Genomic DNA, 25,633 nt, shown 5'->3' on the forward strand with positions numbered 1-25,633 from the left:
GTAGGTATTTCATGAGCAGAGCCAGCTAGAGCCACAGGTCAGCCTAGATGGCCCAGAAGGTCCCTTGTCCCTTGCTCTGTTTCTAAGTTGTAGCCCATCCTCAGGGTACTATATTTCACATGTCATAAAATTAGTTTCCTCCTGAACTATGTATTCTGTTTCACAGTGAGGTTAATTAACAATTAGTCCAGTTAGGGAATTGATATTCATACACAACACACTTTTTACAATCCCATATACTATTTTATAGAATTTAAACAAAGCAGAACATGCATGAAACCAATGTGGCATGGCATATTGGACTTATGTGAGGAACAGATATAGTCAAACCCTATTTTGTGGGGTCAGCCACATAAGCCCATTAGGCAATCCAGGTCAATATCCTAAACACTGTTAAGAGGTTGGGGACTCTACATCTGGATCATGAAACACAAGGCAGGTGGCAGGGTGTTTTCTTTTGTTGGGCAACATATTTAAACACACCTGCTCAACCACTGATGACTGAAGGTATCATTTCTATGCATGTAAGAACCACCATGTTAGGTCAGACCACAGACCTATCCAGCATTTTGTTCATGCAAGGATGCAAGTCCAAAAACAGCCCATGAGTGCAATAGTACCTTCTTGCTCATGTCTCCCAACACCTGGCACACAGAGGCACAGTACCTCTAGCTAGCATATAAAGCATCATGACTAAGAGACATCGATAACCTTGTCCTTACGAACCATATCTGTATATCTCACTTGGGAAGGGACAGAGGACAGATGGACGAACATAACAACACTCTTATCAAGAACAAATGGACCTTCCCTTTTTCTCACATTCATCTGGGTGCCAAGAAATGAAAAATTCTCCTCCTGAGGAGCTATTATGCCACTTTTGACAAACAGGGAAAAAGGTTATAAACTTCTTAAAAGTTTAACTTCCCATGATAGTAATGGGAGGCATGAATTCTCTGGATCTTACCTGAATTCATTACCAAAGCTGGACCAGACAGCTTTCAAACTGCCCCCAAAAGAATTGGCCCAAATACGGGTCTGAATCAAATCTTATGGATGGTGCACATGTCTAGTAATGACATAACATGGATTTTGTGAGGACTGTATATAATGTATATACTTAAAACACCCTCAATGTTTAAAAGAGGACAGAGAGCAAGATGCTAATGGGTGGCTCTTATACAAATTTAATAAATAAGTAAAAGCTATTTGCTATGAGATATGCCATTTTCTGTCTTTGAAAACAAAATGAAAGAAAAATAAAAGGGATGGATCTAAATTTAAGACACCACCCAACAGCAGCTTCTAAAAATTCTACAGAAAGGGTTGGAGGAACTTGCTGCATGAGATGTGCTGCAATTCCCAAAAACAGGGTAGAGACACCTTCCACAGCAAAGTGCTTCTGTCAAGCAAAGGTAGATCCAACCCAAAAACTTTCCTTTCAATTCAAAACGGTTGTTTGAAAAAGTGTTGAAGTATGAGAAACAAGGAGAAGAAAAATGCTCAAGGTGGCCAAACAATTTTTTACTATAAATATTTTGAAAACTCTCCAGAAGGTGTCAGTAATGCTAACTTTTTGGTTGATGTAAAATTTCTGAAATCAGAAAATTCAGCTTGATAGGTTTACCTATATAAATCTCTTCCTACATCATCTTCATTCTCTGCATATCCTTCCTTGTCAGATGTGAAACTGAAGCCAGTTCCAACCTGAAAATAAAAGAAAATACATGATATTTATTATTATAATTAAATTTGTTTGATATATAAGAAACAACTGTTTTCTAGCTTTTTAATTCCTTATTCCCCTTTACGCATACAGTTTTGCCTATGGTGGTAAATTGAATTTAAATATGGTTTTGCACATAGTCCATTAAGAGCTTATACATGTCTGCTATGAAGTCCTACTGAATTTAAACAGACTTAGTCCCAGGTAAGTGGATATAATATTGCAGCTTAAAACACCTTTCCTCACCTTCCTTTTCCTACAGGCTTAAAACTTAAGCCTTTATGTAATAGTTATTCTGGCATAATCTTCTTAAGGTCAGAAATTTCAGTGAATTTGCACATTTTCAACCAAAGGAAACAGAGCCCAATTTGTCTTGTCAAATAAAGGAAAATGAAGATATATTTCAAGATTTAACTATTTAAAATTCATTTTCTCATGCCAGCTAGCTATTTATCTACCAAAATCTCAGGTGATAACCTTAGAACGAAACAAAAAAATATTCCCAAATCACAAACCATCAATAACATGAGGAAAAATTTTTTAAAAGGTACGACTGAAAGAAAAATACAACTAGAGCATGGTCATACAAAGAAGAATTACATGAAATCCATCAGCAATGCTTTAATTGTGTATAGGGTACCTAATAACAGCATACAAGAAGTGAGTGTATATGACATGCATGCATAAGATCCATCCTTTTCAAGCATTTCTAGCTTACCACAGCTTAATGCAATAGGTTTTAATTTAGGAAGTTCTTCTGACTTGTAATCAAAAACAGACTTAGGGGACAAAAGCTGGGTGCCGAGAAATAGGAAGGTGCTACTTAACATTTCTTTCAGCTATTTCCCACTGATCATAAAAATAGAAGAGAATTTTTAAAAACCAAAAGTCAAGGTAGATACCGTGATCTAGTTTGGTCCTTGAGTACAAACAGCCATACTGAACACAACTGGAAATTAGTACAGAGGCTGCTCCACGTGTGAGAAGGGTCAGAAAAGTGCCTTCTTGTAAACCTCTTTCAACATAAGAAGGCCCCTACTGCAAGGGTCTCGCTTGTAACTGAAATGGCGGCTGAGTCACAGCCAATAGCAAAGTGCATCTGAGCTGGCAGTAGCGGGCAGCTTAGAGGCCTTGACAGACATCCAAGAATGCAAAGTAGCATTGCCTAAATTGGCAGGTGGGGTCCTTCTAAAAGGATGTCACATATTTAGGAGAGGGCATAAGGAATGCTGTGGCAATAAGCGACAAAAAGAGAGCACGGGCCTTGTACATTTCCATGTGGCAAAATGGAATGAATCTCATAAGTTTCCATGTGGGTTTTTTTCTGAATTCTTCCCATTTTAACCTGCTTTTAAAAAGTGAAACAATGTTTGCCAAAAGGGTTTTCTACAACATAATTTATATATATTCCCAAATTATCAGTCATCTTCATGCCTTAAAAATACCTGTACTTGTCCTAGCGTAAAAGGGGGCAAAGCTTAAGACTCCCCATAAGAACCAAGATATCCTTTTTTGAGAAGCAGTGTCTGAGAACCTTTTATACTTGTTTACTCAGATACAGGGACCTGGTCTTTAGACATTAGGCAGTGACTCTGGCTAATGATCAAGTTAATTCTTTAGTCAGCTATTGGTTGCCACCCACACGTATCTTCCTTGCATTGTTCCTTTGTCTGAATATGTCATCTTGTATGCATCCCTAGATGGGCCTACTTTTTGCTCAAATTCCAATATGAACAAATGCAATATGTAGCGTATATGCCACTCTGGTCTTGTTAGGCATGTAATTTAAATTAAAAATATTAATAAATTGAAGTTTTGTAAATTGTAAGAATTCAACTTTTTCTTTGAGATCCAAACTAAATTTTGTCTCACTGGCTTGAAACACCCCCCCCCCCCCCAAAATATTTAGAAGCATGTATCTCATGGGCTTTCCCATAGCATTTAAGTCTCTGGCAATATGTGGTGAAGTTAGAGACTCATCACAGTATAGATAAATTCATAAGGAAAATTATTCTAAAATGTATGGGTGAGGACCAAACCATTTCGCACAGGGAGATGATTCTCCTTTGGTGTTATCCCAGTGGTAATGATACAATGAGCCTTGGACCCAAGAATTCATAAAGATTCTGCATTCTATCCCAAAAAAAGTATAAAAAGAAAGCCTGCATAATGTGTTTATTGGAACATCATAAGCTTTTGATGCAGATGCATGGAATACAACCCGACAGCCTGCATGCAGAGCTTTGAAAACGTATTTTCTGTATGTGTAGGGATCCAATGCAATTGCTCCTTTCTGCTCATAAAGGAGAGCCCAGGAATGCACAGAACTCCATGAGCATTTTCAACTCACAGCGGAAGGCAAGCTGGTACCTTCCAGATGTCTGATCATCCCTGAACATTGGCAATGCTCGCTGGAGATAGGAGTTGTCCAAAATATCAAGAAACATCAGCTCAAGGAAGGCTGAGCTACAAGAAACCTTAGTTGTTTTAAATAAGTAAACAGTTCTTTAAAGCTCATAAAGGGATTGTTTTCAAGGTTACATTTTTAACAGAAACTTAAGCAGATAAATCTTATTTTTAACTTACTGGGTTGTCAATGTAGAGCATGGAAAACTTAGATGTCCAAGGAAATTTTCGTTCAGACACTATCAATAGGAAATTAATAAATAGGAAGTCAGAATTAATTTCTACATCTTACAGTATAATCACACCCAAAGCATGGAGAGAGGTCACTGTGCAGTGAATTTAGTGGATCAAAAGAAATTGTGTGTAGCATTCCTTAGAGGAAGCCAGACTGACATACTAAGGTCACCCAGAAATTCCATGTACAAGGTTTTAGTCCATGTTTGTTGTGCAGCAGTGTTTATTGTGTAACAGAACCATGCCAGCATTTATGAAATTATATAGCATTAAATTATCAACTGTTTTGCCTCTATGTTTTTGTACTTTTCTTTCCCCTACATATGTACACAATATGATAGCACTCTTCAAGTACTAGAAAGACTGTCACAGAGAGGAAGGCCAGGAATCGTTCTCAATCATCCCAGACTGCTGGACACGGAATTATGGGCTCAAGTTCCAGAAAGCCAGATTCCTGACTGTTAGGGCAATACAACAATGGATCAATTACATAGCAAGATTGTGCCCTCCCACACTAGAGGCATTCAAGATGCAGCTGGATAGTCATCTGAGAGAGATAGTTTAACTTAAGGCCCTGCACTGAAGAGGGAATTGGACCAGATGGCCTTCTTGGCCCCTTCCAACTATACTATTCTATGACTGATTAACCCATCTATATATAAAAAATGGGTTATTTGGGCAAGCTTCCATAGCTAACACTTTCTTGGTGCATATTAGTGAATTAACCTTTGTACCATTTTGTATCACAAGAAGCTATACCAATGAAACCATAACCTAAAAAGTTTCCAGATGGATTGGCTCAGTATTTCAAAGTACAGTGGAACCCCAATATTCACTGGCTCTGTTACTGCATTTTCACTTAACTATGGTTCACCTTGTTCTGAAAGAGAAGTCGTAAAGTGCCAAAGAGAAGTCATAAAGTGCTTCCTTTAAGTGAAAATTCTCAATTTAACAGGGAAAGAAAAAAAAATGGTATGCCGAGCTTGCTAGATGAGAATCAATCTTCTATTCGTGAAATTGTGGGGGGGGGGGAAACGAAATATATATATGTATAGTACATACAGTATTCTCTATTATCCATGGTTTCAGGCATCTGCTGGGGGGCTTGAAGCCCATTCCCACAGATACAGGGTTTCTGCTGTAATCCCATTACCAGTTCTAGGATATTAAAATATAACATTGGCCTACTTTGTAACATTTGCCTTATGGCTCATCATTTCTTGCCAAGAGAAAAATGACCCCCTCCCCCCCAAAAAAAACAAGAACAAAAATCAAGTATTTCTGGAAGATATTAGCATTTACTGAATTTCTTTAAAGGATGACAAATCATTTGAGTTAAGAACTTGAAATATACTTTTTGCAGCCTGGTATTATTGGACACATAACAAGTTTAATTAATAACACTGACATATGTCCAAAGCCTTTTATGGCTGCCATTCAATCAAACACCATCTTCATGCAATGCTTATTCCTGGCAACACCAAGCATCACTAGATTAATTTATTACCCATTTTCATGAACACACTTGTTCAGAAGAGGAACTATACATTCTCCTGTTATACAAATGTCATTTTTAACAATTATTATTAAAACTCCTTCAATATGGCTATCATTATAGCAGTAATTTTTATATAACTGGTAGACAGTTCTTTCTTTTAAATAATTTTTTATTTATTCTAAATCCCATTCATATCTACTCAGTAAGCCCCATTGAGTTCAATGAGGCTAACTTGTAGATAGGCAGGTACAGGATTACAGGCTAAAATTTCATTCTATTTTTAGAAATAGTAAAAAGTATTATTGTGTTCCAAATTCAGAATTATTTCAGTAATTTTCAACATCAAATAAGTGGACAGTACAGATAAAGTATTCTATTTATAGAATATATAACAGATTTAACAAGTCCAATACTACAAAAATATTTACAACTGTCTAGAACCCTTTAAAGTAAAAACAGATACTTGCATGTGAGATTCTTCTCGACAACATATGGTCCATGTTCAACAAAAAGGCCAAACATGGATGTTCCACCAGGTCCACCTTGGAGCCAAAGTAGAACAGGAGCATTCTCTGGATTTACCTGCAGGACAGAAAGACAAGAAAAACTGAAACTCTTCCTAGATAAACTGAAGGACTGCATTGTTTCAACAGACTATGATAAATTTTCACTACCAATAAACAGCCATAACATAAGTCTATTGCATCTAACTGGTTATCAAGCTAAATGAACTAATACAGATAAACAGCTTCATGTATGGATGCAGCTGCATTTCAGTAAATATATAGAAGCAGACACAATATGGTGAACATTGCATTTTATTCAGTAAGATACAGCTAAATGTTGGCTATGAAGCATAGCTGTAATATAGCTGACACAAATTTTAAATATCCTTTACCAAATATAACTACTATCTTTGAAAGCTTTGATCTGGCAACATATCAAAGTGGAGACTTACGTGAGCAGGAAAGAACCAGAAGAACATATTGCTGTTGTGAGTCTTGTTGACTGTAAGATAACCCGAATAGCTCTTGACATTGGCTCCTGGGAGGGGGCCCACCAGACTTAACATCCTTCCTTTTGAAGAGTGAAAAAAGCACAGTTATCAAACTCAGGGGCTGATAAAGGCAGCATGCAATTTAAGTGTCTAAGAATGCAGGTACATGCTACATATGTAATTCTTATATATGGCTAGAACCAAAATAATGTTAAAATATAGAAATGGATTGCTACTTCTTATTGTAAGAGTAAGGAATAATTTCAAGGTGCTTTCATTCAGGATTTTGGTCATATATTACAGAAAGAGAAAAATGAATGGCGAAACCTAACTTCCACCTAGACTGTCAAGTTTGCAAAAGGTGATCATGCAACAGCTTAGACCGGGGTCTCAAACTCGCGGCCCGCGGGCCAATTGCCCTGTGGCCTTCAAAGCGCCAGCGGCGCCCAGGCCGGCGGCGGGATGAGCGGCCCACCACCACCGCGGTGGTGGAATACTTGATGCGGCCCAGCCTCACCCTGACTCTACTTCCAGCGGCCCCCAGGTAAGTTGAGTTTGAGACCCCTGGCTTAGACCCAAGGAGAACAATGAGCAGGCTAATATTCTCCTCCCCATGGGTGAGAAGAAACTAGATTCCTGATTTAACAGTTTTCTATTTAAAGAAGTCAGGAATTTGCAAACGGGTTTAATGGGTGGGGTATGCTATGTTTCTCTTCCATCTCTGGGTAACAGAATGAAAAAATGAAAGCAAAATGTCTAAGAATACAGAGCAGTACATGCTGGTGATGAGCACCAATCTGTATTATTATGAATAAAAGCTAACCAACACTTCAAGACCAGGATAAGAAATATGTGGCAAAGGCAAATAAAAGGAAGATTGAAATAGTGCCTCCATTTTTACTATTCAGAAGTTTATACATCATGTCAATGAAGAAAGAAAACAATTAAGAAATCTGTTTTCTGCACTGTGACTATATTCAAGCAAATGCCTGGTCAAAAAAAAAAAAAAAAGAAAAAAGAAAAAAAATACTCTTCCTGGCAGTTAATGCTGTCACCAGGAACCTAGTGCTATGTCTGGTCACTCAGGAAACACAACAGAAACGATTTCACTGCATGCTTGTAGGTTTACAGAGCCCGAGATTTAGAAAGCTACTTTTACCTTCCTCAACTCTGCCACTTTCAATGTAAGGTGTTAGAAACAATGGTTGTCCAAAGTCTTTTCCCAATGGCAATGCATACTTCTTTTTAAAAACGCTTCGAAACACACTCCATCGTTTTTGAGCGCTGCCTAGTTCCAAGGTCAAGCTCAGACTCAGCAAAGCCAGAAAAGCAGTTGTCCTGTACATCTTTTAATTCTGCTACCTTAGACAAAATGAGATAAAATGAGACAGTTTGAAACAAAAGCAGAAATACATGCAGTTGCTGCAGTTTTACAAATCTAACTAGTACAGCATTTGCACTTGTTTGAGCCCTTCTCCATCCGTCCCCAAACTAATTTCTTCAGAAAGCAATTCCTTTCTAAAGGCCAAGTGCTCACAGTTTGAACTTAATACCACTTCTGTTATATTTCTCAAGTTCTGAGCTGGGAGAAATGCAAAGATACAAGGTAAATTCAAGACTCAGATTCTAATACCTAAGCAGTATTACTGAGTGGCTAAAGCATGTGAGGAGCACACACCTCTCTATTGGATCTGAGTCAGAAACTCTACATACCTCCTGTTCAAGTTAAAAGAAACATTTAGCAAAAGAGGAATGTCTCAATGAGATAAACAGGAAGCAAAGAATGCTATAGAAAACAAAAACCTACCATAAATTTAACCACTCTGTGCTGTACTGTAATCCTCTCCCAGATGGATGGAAGGCTCTGGAGAATACAGCACACTCCTCTTCCTCCTTATGGGACAAGACACCAGGACTGAGAGCAATCACATGTCACCAGTGCTGAAAGAAACAAATGCACTGCATCTTTTTATCAGGTCTTGCCAGAAGATTAGAGAAGGGGAGAGCAGGAGGTCCGCACCCTCCCAGCCATGATCCACCAATCAAGTTCTTCCCACATACTCAGAGAACACACACTTGCTCTGCTGGAAAGAGAAGGAGACAGCTATTAATGAAAGGATGCCTGGCCAGTTCTAGCAAAGGGACTGCCAGTTTGCTTATCTGAATCATAAACATGCCTGCCTCCCAAACAGCCAACCAAGAATTACAGGTAGAAGCAACTTAGCATGGAAGGGCAGTCCCACACCACAATAACATCTTGCTTTGGTTACTGCAGTACATGCAGCTGCTTTGAAAGTAATCTGGACATTTCAGTTGGCCCCATATAGAGCAGTGAGATTGCATAACAATGACCCAATCCAATTACCGTATGTCAGTGCATTGCAATCTGCATTTACCTCCCCTCCATCTCTGGGCTTAGTTCAAAATTCTAGTGCTTTTAAGCTTTAAAGCCCTAAACTGCTTGGGGCATATATTGCTGCCCAGAACCTAAGTAAGATCACCTTCAGGTGCTTCAATCCAATAAAGTGAGGTAGGCAACTACTATGGAAATCTTTTCAGTGGCTGTGGCATGTTCTGGCCAGGAGCATCCTTTTAGTAACTGGCTTGTTCCTTTCATTGCGAGATTGGAAAGTTCTTATTTCACCAGAATTTTCAGTTTTTAAAACAGGTTTCAGCACTTTTTAGATCATGGTCAATACTGTAGCTGATTTTATTCTGAAAATTAATTTGTTTTAATTTCCTGATTGTTTTATAGGGGTTTTTTTTTTGTTTTCACATTTTTGTACACTGTCCACAGAACGTATTATAAATATAAAAATACTGTAAATAAGAAAAACAAATTCAGATAGCACAATGTTGAGAAGAAACAGGAAAACTCATAAGGGTGTTGGTAAAAGATATGGACCAACTTCTCTAATAAATAATATCAGTAAACCTCTGAACTCCTAAAAAAACATCTATTCCTAATGAATTTAAATGCTCTTCATACAATTATACATGGGGCCTAAAACCCATGGATCATTGTAAACTGCCTAGAGAACTTCAGTTAATGGGTAGTATAGAGGTTAAACAAGGAGTGATTTTTTAAAATCCCATTTTAAAAAGTAAGTAGTACAATTTCAGTTGGCAGATAGGGCACACACAACTAACTACTCTCCTATATGAAATTTTCCTTCATACAAAAAATAGAAAAACACTGTAAATAGCAAACATGTATGTCCAATTGGTGCTAGACTAGAACCCGAATTTCTTTGGGTAGAGCCCCAGCTGCAGCTTGAAGCAATTGACCTTAGACACAAAATAACCATCTTGGTGTAGGTCTTGAAAGAAGGACAATCAAATGTCAGTGTGTCTCATGAATCATCAGCTGAGATTACAGCAGTAAAACTGTAAACCCACAGAAGGGATAAATAGTGAGGATAAGGAATATGATGCGACCTTCCAGACATTGTTGGAATGTAAGTCCCATTAAGATGAAGTGGCATACTCACTGCTGAGGGTTCATCCTTACCATCCACAGTCCAACAAAATCTGAGAGACTACAAACCTCCCCATCTCACCCATAACCCTGTTTTGGGATTCTCCTGCATGTGTGTGTGAAATTAGCTTTTCCATTCACTGAAAATTCCCCTGAAGTTTTTTCTTACAAATAAAGAATTCAGCAAAATAGAGAATGTAGTCCCTTCCTCATGCTGTGAATGGTTATCTTTTTTACAGGTAGGGCAATATATAAAATGTTAATAATACACAACAAAAATATTTTTAAGAGCAGAAGAATTCCAACCATGTGATTCAAAAAATATTTAACATCAAGCCCAATCCGACCTGTATTCAGGATAAATCGTAATGCAATTTTATGCCTCTGCACCTTTGCAGACAGCTGTACTGAAAACAATACATAGACCAAAATAAGAGACTAATTACTGAATAATCAAGGTAGGAAACAATGCTAGTAGCTAAAGTGAAAAATAGCAGGGCTTCAGCTCCTTTTCACCAACCCCTGCAATTCCTAAGGGTTTTCTGGCTCTTTCTAAAAAGGAAAAAATCCATAAAAGTGAGTTGACATCCACACCGGAAAGGAAGAGATTTTCAATCAACAGCCGTAGAAGCAAAATTACTTTTCAGAGTTGTCCTGTAAGCACGGATGCAACTGGGGAGACGAAAGTTAATCAATGGCAATTCCAAGTGTACACAGGGTACATGCAGCAAAGGAACTGCTTTCCACTGCACAAGCAGACTGAACTTTCCTTTGGCCTAGTTCTAAATTGATTTTCTAGAATCACAGATCTATACAGAACAAGCCTACTGTCAGTCACACATTTTGGCCTAGAACATGATGACCTCTGAAGGTTTCTCTCTAGTGCTGGTCTCAAAGAGAAAAATCACTGAAGGAAGTCATGCACACTTTATTTTTGTTTAACAGAGTTTATTGCTGCTTTTTATTCAAAGACTTCCTCACATGTTTCTTTATGCCAATAAAATTTATTACTACATCAGCTCTGAAAAAACAATGTTAAAAACTACCTGAGGGTTGCTCCTCACATTGCAGGTGATACAATTCATCTCTAGGCTTGCCGTTTATCCAGAACTGTACCAGGCAAACAGAACTGAATCAGCTCAGTCACTTGTCAAAAGCAGAGAGTACAGAAGTCAGATAAAAATCTCAAGACACTTTGTTGCCTGAGCCTCCTTCTCAAGTACGTAAGTTAATCAAACTGAACTTCAACAATGATGATGATGATAGGATTGCACACCTAAGGGCAGCAGGTTACCCTAGAGGATGTAGGGCAGGCAGTGTGGCACCACAGGTCTATTCCCCAATACTTCTTTGCTGCTTCTTGCCTCACTTGGCCTAAAGATAGAACCAGCCCTCTTGTAGTTGGTCTTCAGTTATTTGGCTGATGATTTTTCAGCCATTTGATTGGATAATTATTCACTGGTTGATTTTTAATTGTTGTGGTTAATTATGGTTCCTTATAGAAAGTAACCCAAAACATATACAGTTTAATTTTGTGCACTATGCACCTGCCGATGATGTCAGGTGGCTCCAAGCCAAACCCAGGAACTACTAAAGAGAAAATTGATGCAAAAGAACCCAAGTTCCTCATAAACTGTGATTTTTGTCCCAGTATGCATGTCTCATGAATTTTTTGCAAGAAGGGTAGTTTTTCAGAAGTTCTTAATGAATGAAGTATATTATTTAATTGCAATTAGGAGTGCCCTACCAATTGTTTCTTGGTCACATTACTTGGACAACTTACTTTACTTTCACCTGTGTGCCTTCTGGAAAATGGGTGTTGTTTGTTTGGACACATCCACCAAAGCAGTCATTTTGAGAGTACCACTTTCTCAAAATTGCAAACATGGTCACTCGTTCAAATAGGCTGGTAATCCCTGGTTTAAAATAAGTTTCTGAAGAGAATAGAAGTGGATAGATTCCAAGAATGAAGGCATTTTATTCTGTATCCCTCAATCTTTTAACTAGCTACAAAGCCTTGGGATGCAAGTGTCAGCCTCGGGCTCTGACATACACGCTGGAAGTCAAACTGCTGTTGAATAAATGGTTCTCCCTGTGAAGGCATAAGGATGTTGCTTTGAACAGATTATCTTCTTTTAATTCCTCACTCTCTGCAATCTCATAGGTATTCCTGTCCTCTCACCATCTCTCCTCAGAATCTACTGTTTGTATGTCTTTCTCAATCTCCTCAGAAAGCATCCTTCTATTCCCTTAGTTGGCATTCTTAGTGCCAGAAAAGTACTATACAATCCAAGCTGTGCCTGTATCAAAAAAGTTCATAATTACATTGTTTCTTTCACTTGGCAATCTTTTAGACCATCCAGTGACATGAAGAAGCATGGCTAATCAAAGGTTTAAAATTCAGAGACAAAGAGCTGGAACAAAACAATCTCCACTGTGGTAAAAACACAAGAAACACATTAGTTCCACTCATATAAAACCAGCCAGCCGCTTAGGCAGTCTTATAAATGTTGTCTGAATTTCCTTGGTGAATGTAAAAAGACAAACAATGTTATCAGGCTCCCACAGTTTTTCTGAATGGGGATACATGATCAGCCAACCTGAAAGGGCATCCAAGACACCATTTTCTTGTTGAAATGCCAAATCCACATTGGACTGGACAGACCTTTCAAACTTTGTATGGTCCTTTCAAGATGTTTACCTGTATAAAAATGTCAACACTTTTGCTATGGACCTGGGAACTAGGTGTCCCAGAAAAGGATGTATGGCATGAGGTACAAGTGAATTTGTTTCCTTTTGTATTACTGTTCAAAAAGAAAAAAGAGGCATTTTTAAAAAACTTGAAATTGTATGGCAGCACATCCGATATTATTTAGCAAAGTCATAATTTTGTCTATGTGGTGGTGAAGCATTGCTGTTGAGACATGCTGTGACAGTGCCACTGTCTTAAATTAGTTTTAATAATAAACCAGTGCAATTTCTCGTGGGTAGCTCGTTCGTCTGATTTAAACAGCGGTTGATGAAGATTACTATTACTCTAGCTTCCTCATCTGCAAAGCCAGAGAAATTAGAGAAGAAACTGTGCTAAAGTGGTTATGCATACGTGACACAGAGGACTTTTGTTTCTTACAGAGTCAGTGAGAGTGCAAAAAATAGAAGCAAAATAAATGAAATAGAAATAATGAGTCTTTAATATTGGAGCTCATTGAAAGTTCCAAATAGAAACTTTTAGGTGGCAGCAAGAATGAGATAAATGGGAGCTGCAGTGAAATGCTGCAGTGTTTTGCTGTTCATGGTTCTAGCCAGCCACCCCATCTTCTGTAATACTCCATTCCATTCCATTCCATTCCATTCCATTCCTGGTCTCATGACTTTTGGGTGGTGGTGGTTCTGTCTCCGAAGTCAGCCTTCCATGGCCACTGAGCATGCTCAGTCCTTCTTGGGCTATTTTTCTGGTTTCATCTGCTTTTTTTTCCCTAGAGAAATTTTCTGAACATCTGCAAACCTTGGATTCTCCTAAGCCTGCTCAAAACCCCCTATTGTACAGGGGTATTGTTGAATTGAAAATGAGTTTGCTTATAGTATGTAAAACTGAGTGCCCTCCCAGACACTCACCTGTTTACCTGTATCCTTTTCATGGTAGTAATAATTGATATCTTTAAATAAAGAAAACAAAGAAGTGTTACTAGAATGTATGAAAATGCCTTTAGTATTTTCTAAGTATTCTGAAACTGTATTTAGTCCTAACACCATTTTAACTCAGTAACATGTTTTTGGCTAATGAAAGAGGCTCAGAGGGTGGGTTAAAGTGTTAGGGAAAGTGATTATGGAAATATACTATTCTTTCCTTTTGAACACATTTAAAATAAATTAGCATTGATTCTTGATTTATTTAGTTTACAAAGGAGATGTGAGGATATAGTTAAAGAAGAAATTATGGAGCGGCTAAGGAGTCAATTTCACACCTTACATTAATATAATTGGTCTCTGTTTTATAACAGCAGAAGTTGGTATATGTGATACCACAATGAGTCGTACATTGAATTTTTGCTCTTTCTACTGCTTCATGTTTCCCCAAACATGTTTGCCAGTTTCTAAAGCCAAGGCCATGCTGTTTTAATGAAAATCTGGAAAGAAAACATAATGGTGCCTAGTGGAAAGATAGCCCAATCAACAAGTCACAACAACATAAATTTTCAGAGTGTTTACATTAGGTTCTGCTGTTGTGAAGATCCAGGAGCATAATGACATTTTGAACAGAATTAAGAAAGACCTGAAAAGAGAACTAGAATGAAGAAAAAGTCTTTTGAAGAATCATATGGGCTACTTCAGATGGGTTTTTCACTCCCATGGGTTTCTGGGCCCTAAATTGTGAAGACAATGTGACCTGGAGTAAGCATTGGTCAGAGATGGTTTTCACTCTGATTATTTTTGTTGTTCTGATTATTTTATTGTTCTTTTGTTATTCTAATTAGTTTTACAATGAGATGTATATGGGGAAATCTAATAAGATACATGAACCCAGAGGTTTTTTTCCCCTTTTTGTTGAGCAGGAAGCTTTTCCAAGCTAAATTCTAGGAGATTTTAAACCTTCTAAATTTTAGGTCATCAGTATTTACTGATATAGCTGGTGCAGAATGGACCATACAGGCTGCCTCTACAAGGTCAGAAAAGCTTATAGGTTGGGTAAAGGAGGTACTCTAAGAGAAAAGAAATGAAGAAGACTGGAGCTGCCAGGATGCAAGGTATCCTGGTGATGTTCCAGCATCATTCTTTCCCTTTATGAATAATCTCAGCTACATAGCTACAAAAAACGAAGCAGAGATTACTTGAATACAGAGTTCCTACTGAATGGAGTTCAAGTAGAGTTACCCCAACCTGTGCTATATTATGGAATGTATGAGCCGTAGGCAGCTGGGAATTTGGTGACATTCATCTGTTGTGTAAGAATTCTTAGGCAATCCTTTTGGCATGAATGAGTTGCCTCAAGAAGTTGGTCAGTTAGTTTCATGTAAGAATTTGTTCAACATCTGGAAGACAATTCCATTCAAATCATCAGTGCATGTATTAATTGAAGCTATCTATTATAACCTGCCTTTCGGTATGAATAACACTGTAAAGCGAATCTAAACAATCCTAGAGCGCAGCAAATAGCAAATTAGTAAAACCATATAACATTCTTATGACATTCCAATGCATATGCAGAGCACATGCATGCCTAAAGAACACCACGTCTAACATGTTTTGGAAGAAGAGGAAGAAAGAAATAGCGTTGGGGACTTTCTTGTCAAAACACTCCATAAAACAAAACGTTTCAGATGCTTCATATCTCAACTGCTCCTTTGCAATTACTTGATAAGGTAGGCCAGCATAACTTAGGGTGGAGAAGAAAGGGGAGAGTTGGCAAAATAGTGGTTTATCAATGTTAGTTTGTTTCTGTGGTGAAAATTTAATATGGAATGTTCTGACTCAGACTCTTAGTGTTCCAGAGACCATGAGATACATTGGATGTTCCTCCCAACAGCACAGATACTCACAGCCTTGAGACAAAGAATCCGACATTCAGTTGTTCCTTTCCCGTTGCAACAGCAGCTTCAAGGAGATCAAAAAAGGGGGTGGGACAGAGAGAAGGAAAAGTTCAGGATCATAATCCTCTCTATTACCACCTTGTCAACTGCTAATACGTCAGCTAGGAAGGTTGACAGAATTTGTGCAGTTTTTTTCTGGGGTGGGGGGAGAGTCAAAATCCTCTCCATCATTCTACCAGAACTGCCTGGCTTTTGCCAGCTGAGTATATAATAAAAAAGGACTCCAATTTCAGAGTCATTTCATAGTCACTATACTTCACAGCTCTCAGTCTGAATTCTTATTCAACCAGCAAAAAGGTTGTCTATTTTACACTGCTGGCTTCTGAAGACTGAGATGCGGAACTGGAATTTGGTTATAAATGTGATTATGTTTGGTTAACAAAGCCAAAAATCTTCATTGGCAGAACATTTCTGAACAAACCAAGGACAGCTTGCCAAATAACTTCACCATGACAGCTCCCAATCAGTGAAGTGAATCTGAGCAAAACAAAGAAAAAAGGATGATTTTGAAGATTAGGAAGCTAAGAAAGGAGTTGGTTTCCATCATAGTATTTCACGATCACACAGACTACATTTTGCTCAGCAACACCTTGCTAATCTTTCAAGGAAATATGGGAATCCTTCAAGTAAATGCAAAAACCTTTCAGATTATGAAAAAAGCTATCAAAGCAGAAATAATTTATGAGAAGTGCTACTCAGTTGTTACAGCTAAACACTTCATCAATATAAGAAGCCCTTAGTTTCAGTTACATAAATAATAACATTTTAAAATCAGAGTTAGATGATGTTTTTATCAATATCTTCTGATTGGTTTCAAGCTTTATATGCAAGTCAGCACCTCAGCTACGAAAACATGATATAGGAGGACTAATAAGCCGGCAGAGAGATGGAGGAGTATGACCCTGCTGATACTCCTGGACCATTCAGCAGCTTTTGATACCATTGATCATGGCATCATTCTGGGGTATCTGTCTGAGCTGGGAGCAGGGGGTACTACATTACAGTGGCTCCACTCCTACTTGGAGGGCTGTCTCCAGAAGGTGGCACTTGAGAAATATTGTTCAACCTCACAGATTCTCTAGTATAAATTCCCCCAGCCAAGATGGAGATGTTGCTGGAGGTGGTTCTCTGACTAGATGAAGTGTATTCAATCTATTCTAGATGGGGCTGCACTTATCCTGAAGGAGAGGTTCATAGCTTGGGATTCTCCTTGACCCATCTTTGTCATTTGAGGCTCAGGTGGTCTCAGTGACTCAAACAGCTATCAGCTTTGGCTGATGGCCCAGCTATGTCACCATCTAGACAAGGATAACCTGGTTTCAGTAATCAATGTTCCTGTAACCAATAAATTATGGGTCAATGCAGTCCACATAGGGCTGTCCATGAAGACCATTCAGAAGCTGAAGCTCGTACAGAATGTGGAAGCCAAATAATTGGGACCAGTAGGTCTGAACACATAAGACCACAAGTAAGACATCTGGTTCACTTCCACTGACTGCCTGTATGTGCCCAGGTCCAATTCAAGTTGCTGATTTAACCTATAAAGCCTTTCACAGCTTAGCACTACAATACCTGTTCAGGTGCCTCTCCCAACTGCATAGTCAGATAGTGTGCTCACTCTCTGGGGCCCTTCTCCAAGTGCCAACTCTGAGGGAAGCTCAAAGGGTGGTAACAAGTGAGAGGCTTTCTCTGTGGTGGCCTCCCATCTTTGAAGCAACCTCCCCATTGTGGCCTGCCTGGCGCCAACCTTGTTATCTTGTCAGCACCAGGCTGACAGCTCTTTATGCCAAGGCTTTTAAAGATTTACTTGCTTACCTAATGGCTGGACGAAATTAGTCACCCCATTCTTTACTGCATGTTTTACCTGTTTAACAGTTTTTAATGTCTTTTTTATTGTATTGTATTTTATTGTCTTGTTTTTATGGACTATTGCAAACTGCCCAGAGAGCTATGGAGAGATATAAAATGAAATAATAACAGTAGTAATAATTGCAACCACCACCACCACATTCTTACTTGTTAACTAGTAAGGGCACAATTCAATTGTGATGCCCATAACTCTTGGAAGTCAGAGGATTATGGGCATCCTGCATATGCTGGGGAAAGCACAGAACGTCCATGTTTTTCCTACCCTGAAAAGTGCTTAATCAGCACTTACATGGTATATTATAAGATAAATTGTACTTGGTGACAAGGGTCTTCCCAATTACCAGGACCCTGCCTACTTAGATAACTCCAGAGAAGTAGCTAAGGCAGCCCTTTCTAGGGAGGGAAGGGTGACTCAAGCGTAAATCTCCAGCTAAGAGATTGGAGAAATTTTCCAACTTCGTACCTGGAAATCCAAAAACTCCTAAGGCTGCCCAGATGGTATCTAGTGGCAATAGGATTGCTCTGTAAATCGAGTTATTTATCTTCTACTGCTGTCAGACTTTCAGCAGGACTACTGAAAGGAACTGAATGAATCCATCAGCCAAAAACAATTTTAGGATGAAATTATATGAATGTTTGGACAGAAAAAAATCCTGCAGCATGCATAGAAATGTACTGTGTAAATATCTTCAACAGGCCTCAGCAACACTAAATATCAGCAAATGCAGATTTTGTACCTGTAGTGTTCCCCCTTGTGGTTTATACTGATGTTTGTATTCCTGCTTTCATAGTTAAAATGTAAAGGAATACAAACAGCTTATCTTTGTTTCAAGAAAGCTAAATAATTGTTCCAAAGGCAACAATATGCACAATGGTATATATAGAAATTGAAATATACTGCCCCTCTGCAAAAAGCTCCAGTCATTAACTTCATAGACATTGTCTAGATTTCATTATGTAATCCTGTCTCCATTTCAATGATTGCATCTATTATACTAAAGGATGAGCATCTACCAGTTTCAAAGCAGTAGTTTTATCACCTCTTTGGACCTAATTACTCAATGATTTTGGCTAAAGAGAAGAATTTGGGCAACCCACTCCCCATTAACAATGGCAGCTTATCAAGGAGATAACAGGTTTTCATACTGAGACCATGAAAAGCAGCAGTTCAACTTCCTCTTGTTAATGTTGTGAACTATTCCACTGCATTGTTGTAAGTATATCCAGTCTACTTTTCTCTTAGTATCACTTCCCATTGTTCTCTAACAACGTATCTGGTAGCACTTCAAAGAAGTCTTTGGAAACTCCCTTAAAAAAAAATTCAGTACTCTGCATTTGCCCACCCTAATCAACATTGAGTCTTGAACTTTTTTTTTTTTTTTTTGGCTGCTCTTCCAATGCAAAAGAAATTCACATTCTCCTTATACACACCATTTGCCTCACCCAGTCCTACTTCTTTCCATGCTGCTACAATAACTTTCTTTGCTATTATACTCTTTGGCAAAGGTCCCAGACGTCCCACCAGCATCTTAACCCAAATTTGAATTTCCTCTGTTCTTTGGTAGAATAGGCTTACTTTAGCTGTGTTATATTATTTTGTTTATAGTATGGGCCCATTTGCCGACCTTTTCCGTGTAGTACACTACAATCTGTACAGAATGAGCTAAATGCTGGTATTTAATGCAGGTCATCTACCAGCTAATTGGGCTACATCATATTATTTAATCCAACTGTTGCATTAATCAACGTTGTTTTGTTTAATTACTTGAACACCATCTGAGTCTAAGAGGGTATTTTAACAGCAACATTCCTTAGCCAACTATCTAAGAGAAACCTGAGAATGATGTTCTTGAAGGTGCTGAAAACAGGCTTTTTTTGGCTTTTTTTAAAAAGTGATCTTGATAGTAGGTTTTAGCTACAGAGGACAAGGTGACATTAAACTATTTCCCCCTTCTGCTTGCAAAGCTATGTGTGTACTCAGGTAGATAAGTAGGTATTACACTTCCCGTATACTGCTTTTAAAGAAAGGAAAAAAGCTTTATTAAAATTGCTCTGTGCTCTGCTGGTCAGCAATGATGTTGAGATGTTATCTAGTAGTGACGGCTACACAGAAATTATTGCAGCAATGCCAGTAATACCAGCATATCTAAGATCTTGTTTTGGTTTCAAATTAGAGCTCTGTTTTTCATTGTACAATCAACTGTCTGGCAGCCTAGCAGCCTCCTTGGCATCCCTTACTTCAGCTGAAGCCAGGACTAAGACATCATGAGATAATTCCACCCAAAGGTGCTTTTTTAATGCATCAGAAGCACAGACAGTCTGAAAGCTAGAGGGGAATGAGCACATGAGTAAAAGAAACAAAATACACAAAGCAGCAGCCTTGGCCACCTTGCATGATTAAGTAAACTCAACAGCACCAACAAAATAAAGGCTAAATATATTACAGCATACCCTGGAAATGAAATAGCAAAACAAAGATTTCATTGAGGAAGAAAGTTTTAGGAAATTAGGGGCCAGATTCTGGCAGAACATTAGCTCCATCTCTTTCCTATACTGTAGTTCGACACTGCTCTGTTCACACCTATTGCAGGGCTTTTGGGAAGCAACAGAGTTATAGTATTATTATATTTATTTATATCCTGACTATTCCCAGAGACTGGTACTCAAGGTGGTTCACAACATTCAAATTAATACAATTAAAACGTTCAAAAGTATACAAAAGTTAAAATCATAATTAAATCAATTAAATATTAAAATTGAACCACTTACCCAAACCACAAAAAATATAAGCAATAAGGCATCTACATTAGAGACAAAATGTATCCATAATCACACCAGAGGAATTTAACATTTGGAATACCTTGAGAAAGCTGCTGAACAATGAGTTACACCAACCCCCTCCCACAAAAAGTCATTTTTTTCCAGAAATGTTCTGAGATGTTTCTTTACCATCCTAGAAAAGGACACCTTACAGTATTTTATCTAAATTTTCTTCACCTTTTTTTGCTGCCTTCTCTAGGTGTGGGGGAATCAGAGTGGAGCCAGGCTGCCAGGTACCAACACAGTTGATGTTAATTGTCACTTGTAGTGGTAGCACAGATTTTTAAAAAAGTGGGGTGAGAGAGAAGAAGCTATACTACAAATGAGCCTTATCTATTGGAGAAACTATTGGAGAGTTTCCCCTTTTCCCAGAAAAATTCAACCCCTTCCCCCACTGCCATTTCTCTGCTCTTTTCTGAGGAGGAGAGTTTAGAGATGCAGTTATAACCAAGCTGTGAAAAAAGAACAGGTATTACAGTCCATGACAATCCTATTTTCTGTTTACAAACTGGCTGTGTTCACACACAAAACTAAACTTTGCTGTGCTCTAACCATGCATCATGGTATCTCACCTTGCGTCCTGAGTTCACACACTTTCATGGTTTCCATGATTCTCCATCATCCTTCCAAATGCCAGCATGTATATCCCATCAATCCCTGTGGCTCAGAATCAATTCCAGGGTGCATTCTCCTCACCACCCCACCCTCACTGGCCCATGGGCCTAGCCTCAGCAGGCTGCTTTCTGAAGAGGGTGTTTCCTGCTGTTCTGAAAAGAAAATGCCTACTCACCAGAATAGCACGGTTGCTCTAGGGGAGCCCAGAGGGACTGCCCCCCACTGCTGCATTGCTCTGCACCAACAAGCAAGCACAGACACATTCCTGTCCCTGCTCCCTTGCGTCTACTCCACATACCCTCATGCAGAGGATCCACATGTACTGTCAGGCACATGCAGGACACCTGAGCAGGCAGGCCATGCCAGGAACAGAGGGTGCATGTCCTGCTAGAATGACTTTCCAATGGGAGCACATGTGGGCGTCTGCCTGGCAAAGTTTTCTGGTGGCTTCAAGGGGTGTCTTTGTCATGTGGCTGTGATGGAGGAGTGCGGGCAGCAGAGCTTGTTGACAGCCCTCAGGAATGCCAGGAACAAGACAGGGACAGTGGGAAGGGTGAGAGAGAGAACCAAGACCTGGACTTCTCAGGGCAATCACCTTGATGGCATTGCCCACACAGAGCCAGTGTGCTCCTCTTGCGCAAAGCTGTCTTTACAAGAGAACAGATATGCAACCATTTGAAAGCATTGATCTAGCAAAAGGCAGCAAGCAACCAGGCAGAAGCGCCGAGTAAGACTGCCTCAATGGTTGCTGCTGCGGGAGATTACCTGGCATGCTACCCTGATGCTGCTGATATACCAGAACTGTGGCTGGGCATCAGAAAGGCAGCACAAAAAGAAGCCCGAGGCAGACAATCAGAGCATGGCTGCAGCTGCCTGAGCAGCTGCTAGGATGAACAGGGCAGCCACAAATGGAGGCTGGAGCTCTCGCTGCCAAATTGGATGACCAAAACGTGGAAACCTCAGAAAAACTTTGTAACTGGATTCACACATAATGACAATGCTGAAGCACAGACTGGTGAAGCACAGAAACTTTACAACAAACTGTTGATTCCCTGTAGGGATTCATGGAAACCAAATGTGCCACACTTCAACATGGGTGCTGAACTCACACATAACAGCCAGCTACGCCTGTGCAGTTTCCAGGCATGTGTGTTATGTGTGAACACGGCCACTGGGATGCTATGGTGATCAGGAAAGGCCAAAGGTAATTCAGGTTCTACTGGTAACCAGAGTCTCTGACTCACAGTAATTTTAAAACAAAGACCTTTTTATTATTAATTAAGCTGCTGAAATTAGAACACCTGTCCACTTGTGGCTTTAATACTCTTAGCCTTGCTCACTGCTAGCATACATCCACTAAGAGATTTTTATCCCAAGGGATAAAAATTCTTGATAAGAAGAAGGCCCCATTGCTGATCTATAAATCCAGCTATTATCTAAGCAAGATTCCCAGGTATGTGCTCTGAGTGCAGAAAAAAATCAGATTTAGAAAATCTGACATCTCTATCTGAAACGAATGCAGCTATAAGCCAGAGTACTTAGATAAATGAAGCATTAAAAAGTATTATTGTGAAATAAACCAGCTGTGCAAGGGTTTGCACATAATTCCTGTCAGTCTTACAACTTCTGCAAAGACTCATTTCCTGTCAGAAGTGCTATTATTAAGACATCAGCTGCCGATTCGAAGATTAGCAATTCAACTTTGGATCTCTGAAACTCAAGCTAAGAAAAGAAAAGAACACGAGACTGCAATCCTAACCCCGTTTACAAAGAAGGAATAAGTATGCACTGATCTCAGTGGGGTTTATTTTTTAATAAATACACCCTTTCGATTTGAGCCAGGCCTTTCCCTGCGGCCACGTTTAGCATTAGAAGACAGCAGTACACAATCTTCGATTGAGGAAGACTTCCTAAGTCAGAGGACAAGATTTCTTACCATTCCTTTACACTTTTCTACTTAAACATTTATCATGTTTACTGCGTACGTTTCCGCACTAGATTTCTTTATATCCACGCGGAGGCGATCTTGCATTTTATAGCTTTTACTCATTTTGCAGCTGTTTCCCCACCGGGAGGGGCAGTCTTTTCAGCCAGCCCACCACCATTGCTGGGCTCGAAAGAGAACCTATAAAAAAGCAAAAACACACCCTCCATTCCCATTTAGGTTCCGCATCTAAACTATTGAGCACCGTACTGCAACACTGGCCTACATGCTAATGCAGCACACCAATTTCCCAGCCTCACTCACCAGCCTCAGATTATCTGTAGAAGCCACGGGCACGAAGAGAAGATTGCAGAAACCTGCCAGCTGCTACTTGCAATCCACCAATCACAGTCCCGTGATTGCCTTCCTGCTGCCTGGAAAGGCGGACGCAATGTATAAACCCTGCCTAGCTCTTTTTCCCGCGGCGGTTCTCGGTCTCGAACGAGCGGCCTGGCGGCCCGGAATTACTTTCGGCTGATCCTCTTTCTGGCTCTCTTCAGACGTCTGCGTGACCTTTGCATTTAGACCCGCAGGGTTCCAGCCCATAGCTAAAGAGACCGGCGAGTATGAATAGGGCAAGCATACTTTATTCCTTCAGTGCCTTTGTTGTAAGGCCGCGATCCTTGCGCGCTTGCTGGGCGTTAGCCTGTTCGACGGGCTTCCTTTCCCAAAAAGAGCCGTGCGATCGGGCTGCACCGAGAAGGGAATGGAGTTGATGGTATCAAGAATGTTCGCAGCCACTGTTCTGTTAACTGTGGAACTTACTCATCACTCCTTTTTTTTTCCTTAAAGAAACAGCACCTGGAAGTAATACAGAATTACGTGCAACTGGCTCTTTTGTGGGGGTCGCATGAACAAAAGCGCACTTACATTGACTGAGATGATGACTTAAGATGAAGGAGCAGAAATGTTTTCGAATATAACTTTATGTTAATATCAAAGTCGGCTCCATAGGCTCTTGTGGGTGGCCCATTCCACTTATAAAACGTTTATAATTTTCATTTCAAAGTTCTCTAGAACATATCTCTATTTCAAAAACTCAGATTTTAAAAATGCAAGCATTCTGTAAGTGTAGTCTTTTCTCTCCATGTGCTATACAAGTCTAGCTCCAGAATATGAAGTTACCAGGAATTTAAACAAATGTGGATTGTTCACTTAAAGCAAAAAAACTATACCTTCTTCCCACGGAAGGAGTGCTATTGAATTAAATAGGTAGCCATGCCTTTTGATTCCAATCAAAAGAGAGAAGAGTGTATTATTCTAGTGAAAGAGATGCAGTCACTGGTTTGTTTAGTTATAATGGGTACAAATTTAAATCTGCAGCTGGTAAAGTCTGAGGAAAAATAAATAAATTTACTACTTTGATACTGTGTTTAACATTTTTGTATACTTCTCGTAGCTACATGTCAGTTTATATTATGTTAGTTTTTATTATGTAAATAAACACAATTTAGACAGTTAAAAGCAGAATATCAATAATAACATAACACCATAGCAGGAACATCAAATAAAAGATTGGTATCATCTCAAATGTCATAATTAAGAAAACCAATTATACTAATTAAAACTAAACTTTTTTGGTTTAGTTGCAAAATTCCAATTTAAATATGATGATGATCTCAGGGTCCAGGTAGGCTTATATGAATGGAGATGTTCTTTCAGCTATCCAGGTTCTAAACCATTTAGGGTTTTATATGTCAAAATGAGCACCTTGAAGCAGGCCTAGCCTTCAAAGGATAAGCAGTGTAATTCATAGAGGACTGGTATAATATTGTTTGGTCTTACCAGTCCCTGTCAGCAGCCTAACTGCTCTATTTTGCACCAGCTGTAACTTCCAGACCATTTTCAAGGGCAGCCCGACAAAGAGTACATTACAGTAGTCCAACCAAGAGGTTACCAGGGCATGGATTACTGTTGCTTGGTCCTGCCTGTCCAGATATGGTTGAAGTGGATGAATTAATTGGATCTAATAGAAGGCTCTCCTGGCCACTGAGCCAACCTGATGCTCCAGGGACAGCTCGGGGTCCAGAAGCACCCTCCAGCTCTGGCCACTGCCCTGTACAGGGAGTGCAACCCCATCCAAGACAGGGCAGATACCCTCCATCTAGACAAGGGAGCCACCTACCAACAAAACCTTTGTCTTGTCTGGATTAAAGTTTCAATTCGTTGGTCCTCATCCAGTCCAACACCCCCACCAGCCACTGGCTTAGGACCGTCACCATCTCATCTGGCTTCGATGAAAACAAGAGGTAGAGCTGAGTGTCATCAGCATACTGATGGCATTTCAGCCCAAACCCCCTGATGATCTCTCCCAACAGCTTCATATAAATGTTGAAAAGCATGGGGATAAAATGGAGCCCTGTGGTAAAATGTCAGTTGTGTGCATTTATTTGTTAAATTACAACTTGCTGAGTTGCC

The 25,633-nt window shown here is 39.4% G+C and overlaps 1 protein-coding gene across 7 annotated transcripts in view; it reads right to left on the minus strand.

The window, feature by feature from the left end:
- The window catches only part of CPVL (carboxypeptidase vitellogenic like), a 41,943-nt gene extending 18,054 nt beyond the window's left edge, over positions 1–23,889 (minus strand). Inside the window, exons 1-9 of one of the 7 annotated variants that reach the window (XM_044450783.1) lie at positions 23,480–23,889; positions 15,877–15,931; positions 13,955–13,995; positions 8,669–8,802; positions 8,021–8,219; positions 6,823–6,941; positions 6,332–6,446; positions 4,313–4,371; positions 1,628–1,707 (exon numbers count right to left, since the gene is read on the minus strand). In XM_044450783.1, the coding sequence (XP_044306718.1) occupies positions 1,628–1,707; positions 4,313–4,371; positions 6,332–6,446; positions 6,823–6,941; positions 8,021–8,207 (560 nt within the window). In that variant the 5' untranslated portion in view covers positions 8,208–8,219; positions 8,669–8,802; positions 13,955–13,995; positions 15,877–15,931; positions 23,480–23,889. Of the gene's footprint in view, positions 1–1,627; positions 1,708–4,312; positions 4,372–6,331; positions 6,447–6,822; positions 6,942–8,020; positions 8,224–8,668; positions 8,803–11,385; positions 11,486–13,954; positions 13,996–15,876; positions 17,375–23,479 lie in introns of those variants that run through there. The other 6 variants (XM_044450777.1, XM_044450780.1, XM_044450779.1 and 3 more) reach the window with 6 other exon arrangements.
- Between the last annotated feature and the right edge of the window lie 1,744 nt (positions 23,890–25,633).

Source organism: Varanus komodoensis, unplaced genomic scaffold (assembly GCF_004798865.1).
Source record: "Varanus komodoensis strain SLA01 unplaced genomic scaffold, ASM479886v1 scaffold68, whole genome shotgun sequence".
Lineage (NCBI taxonomy): Eukaryota > Metazoa > Chordata > Lepidosauria > Squamata > Varanidae > Varanus > Varanus komodoensis.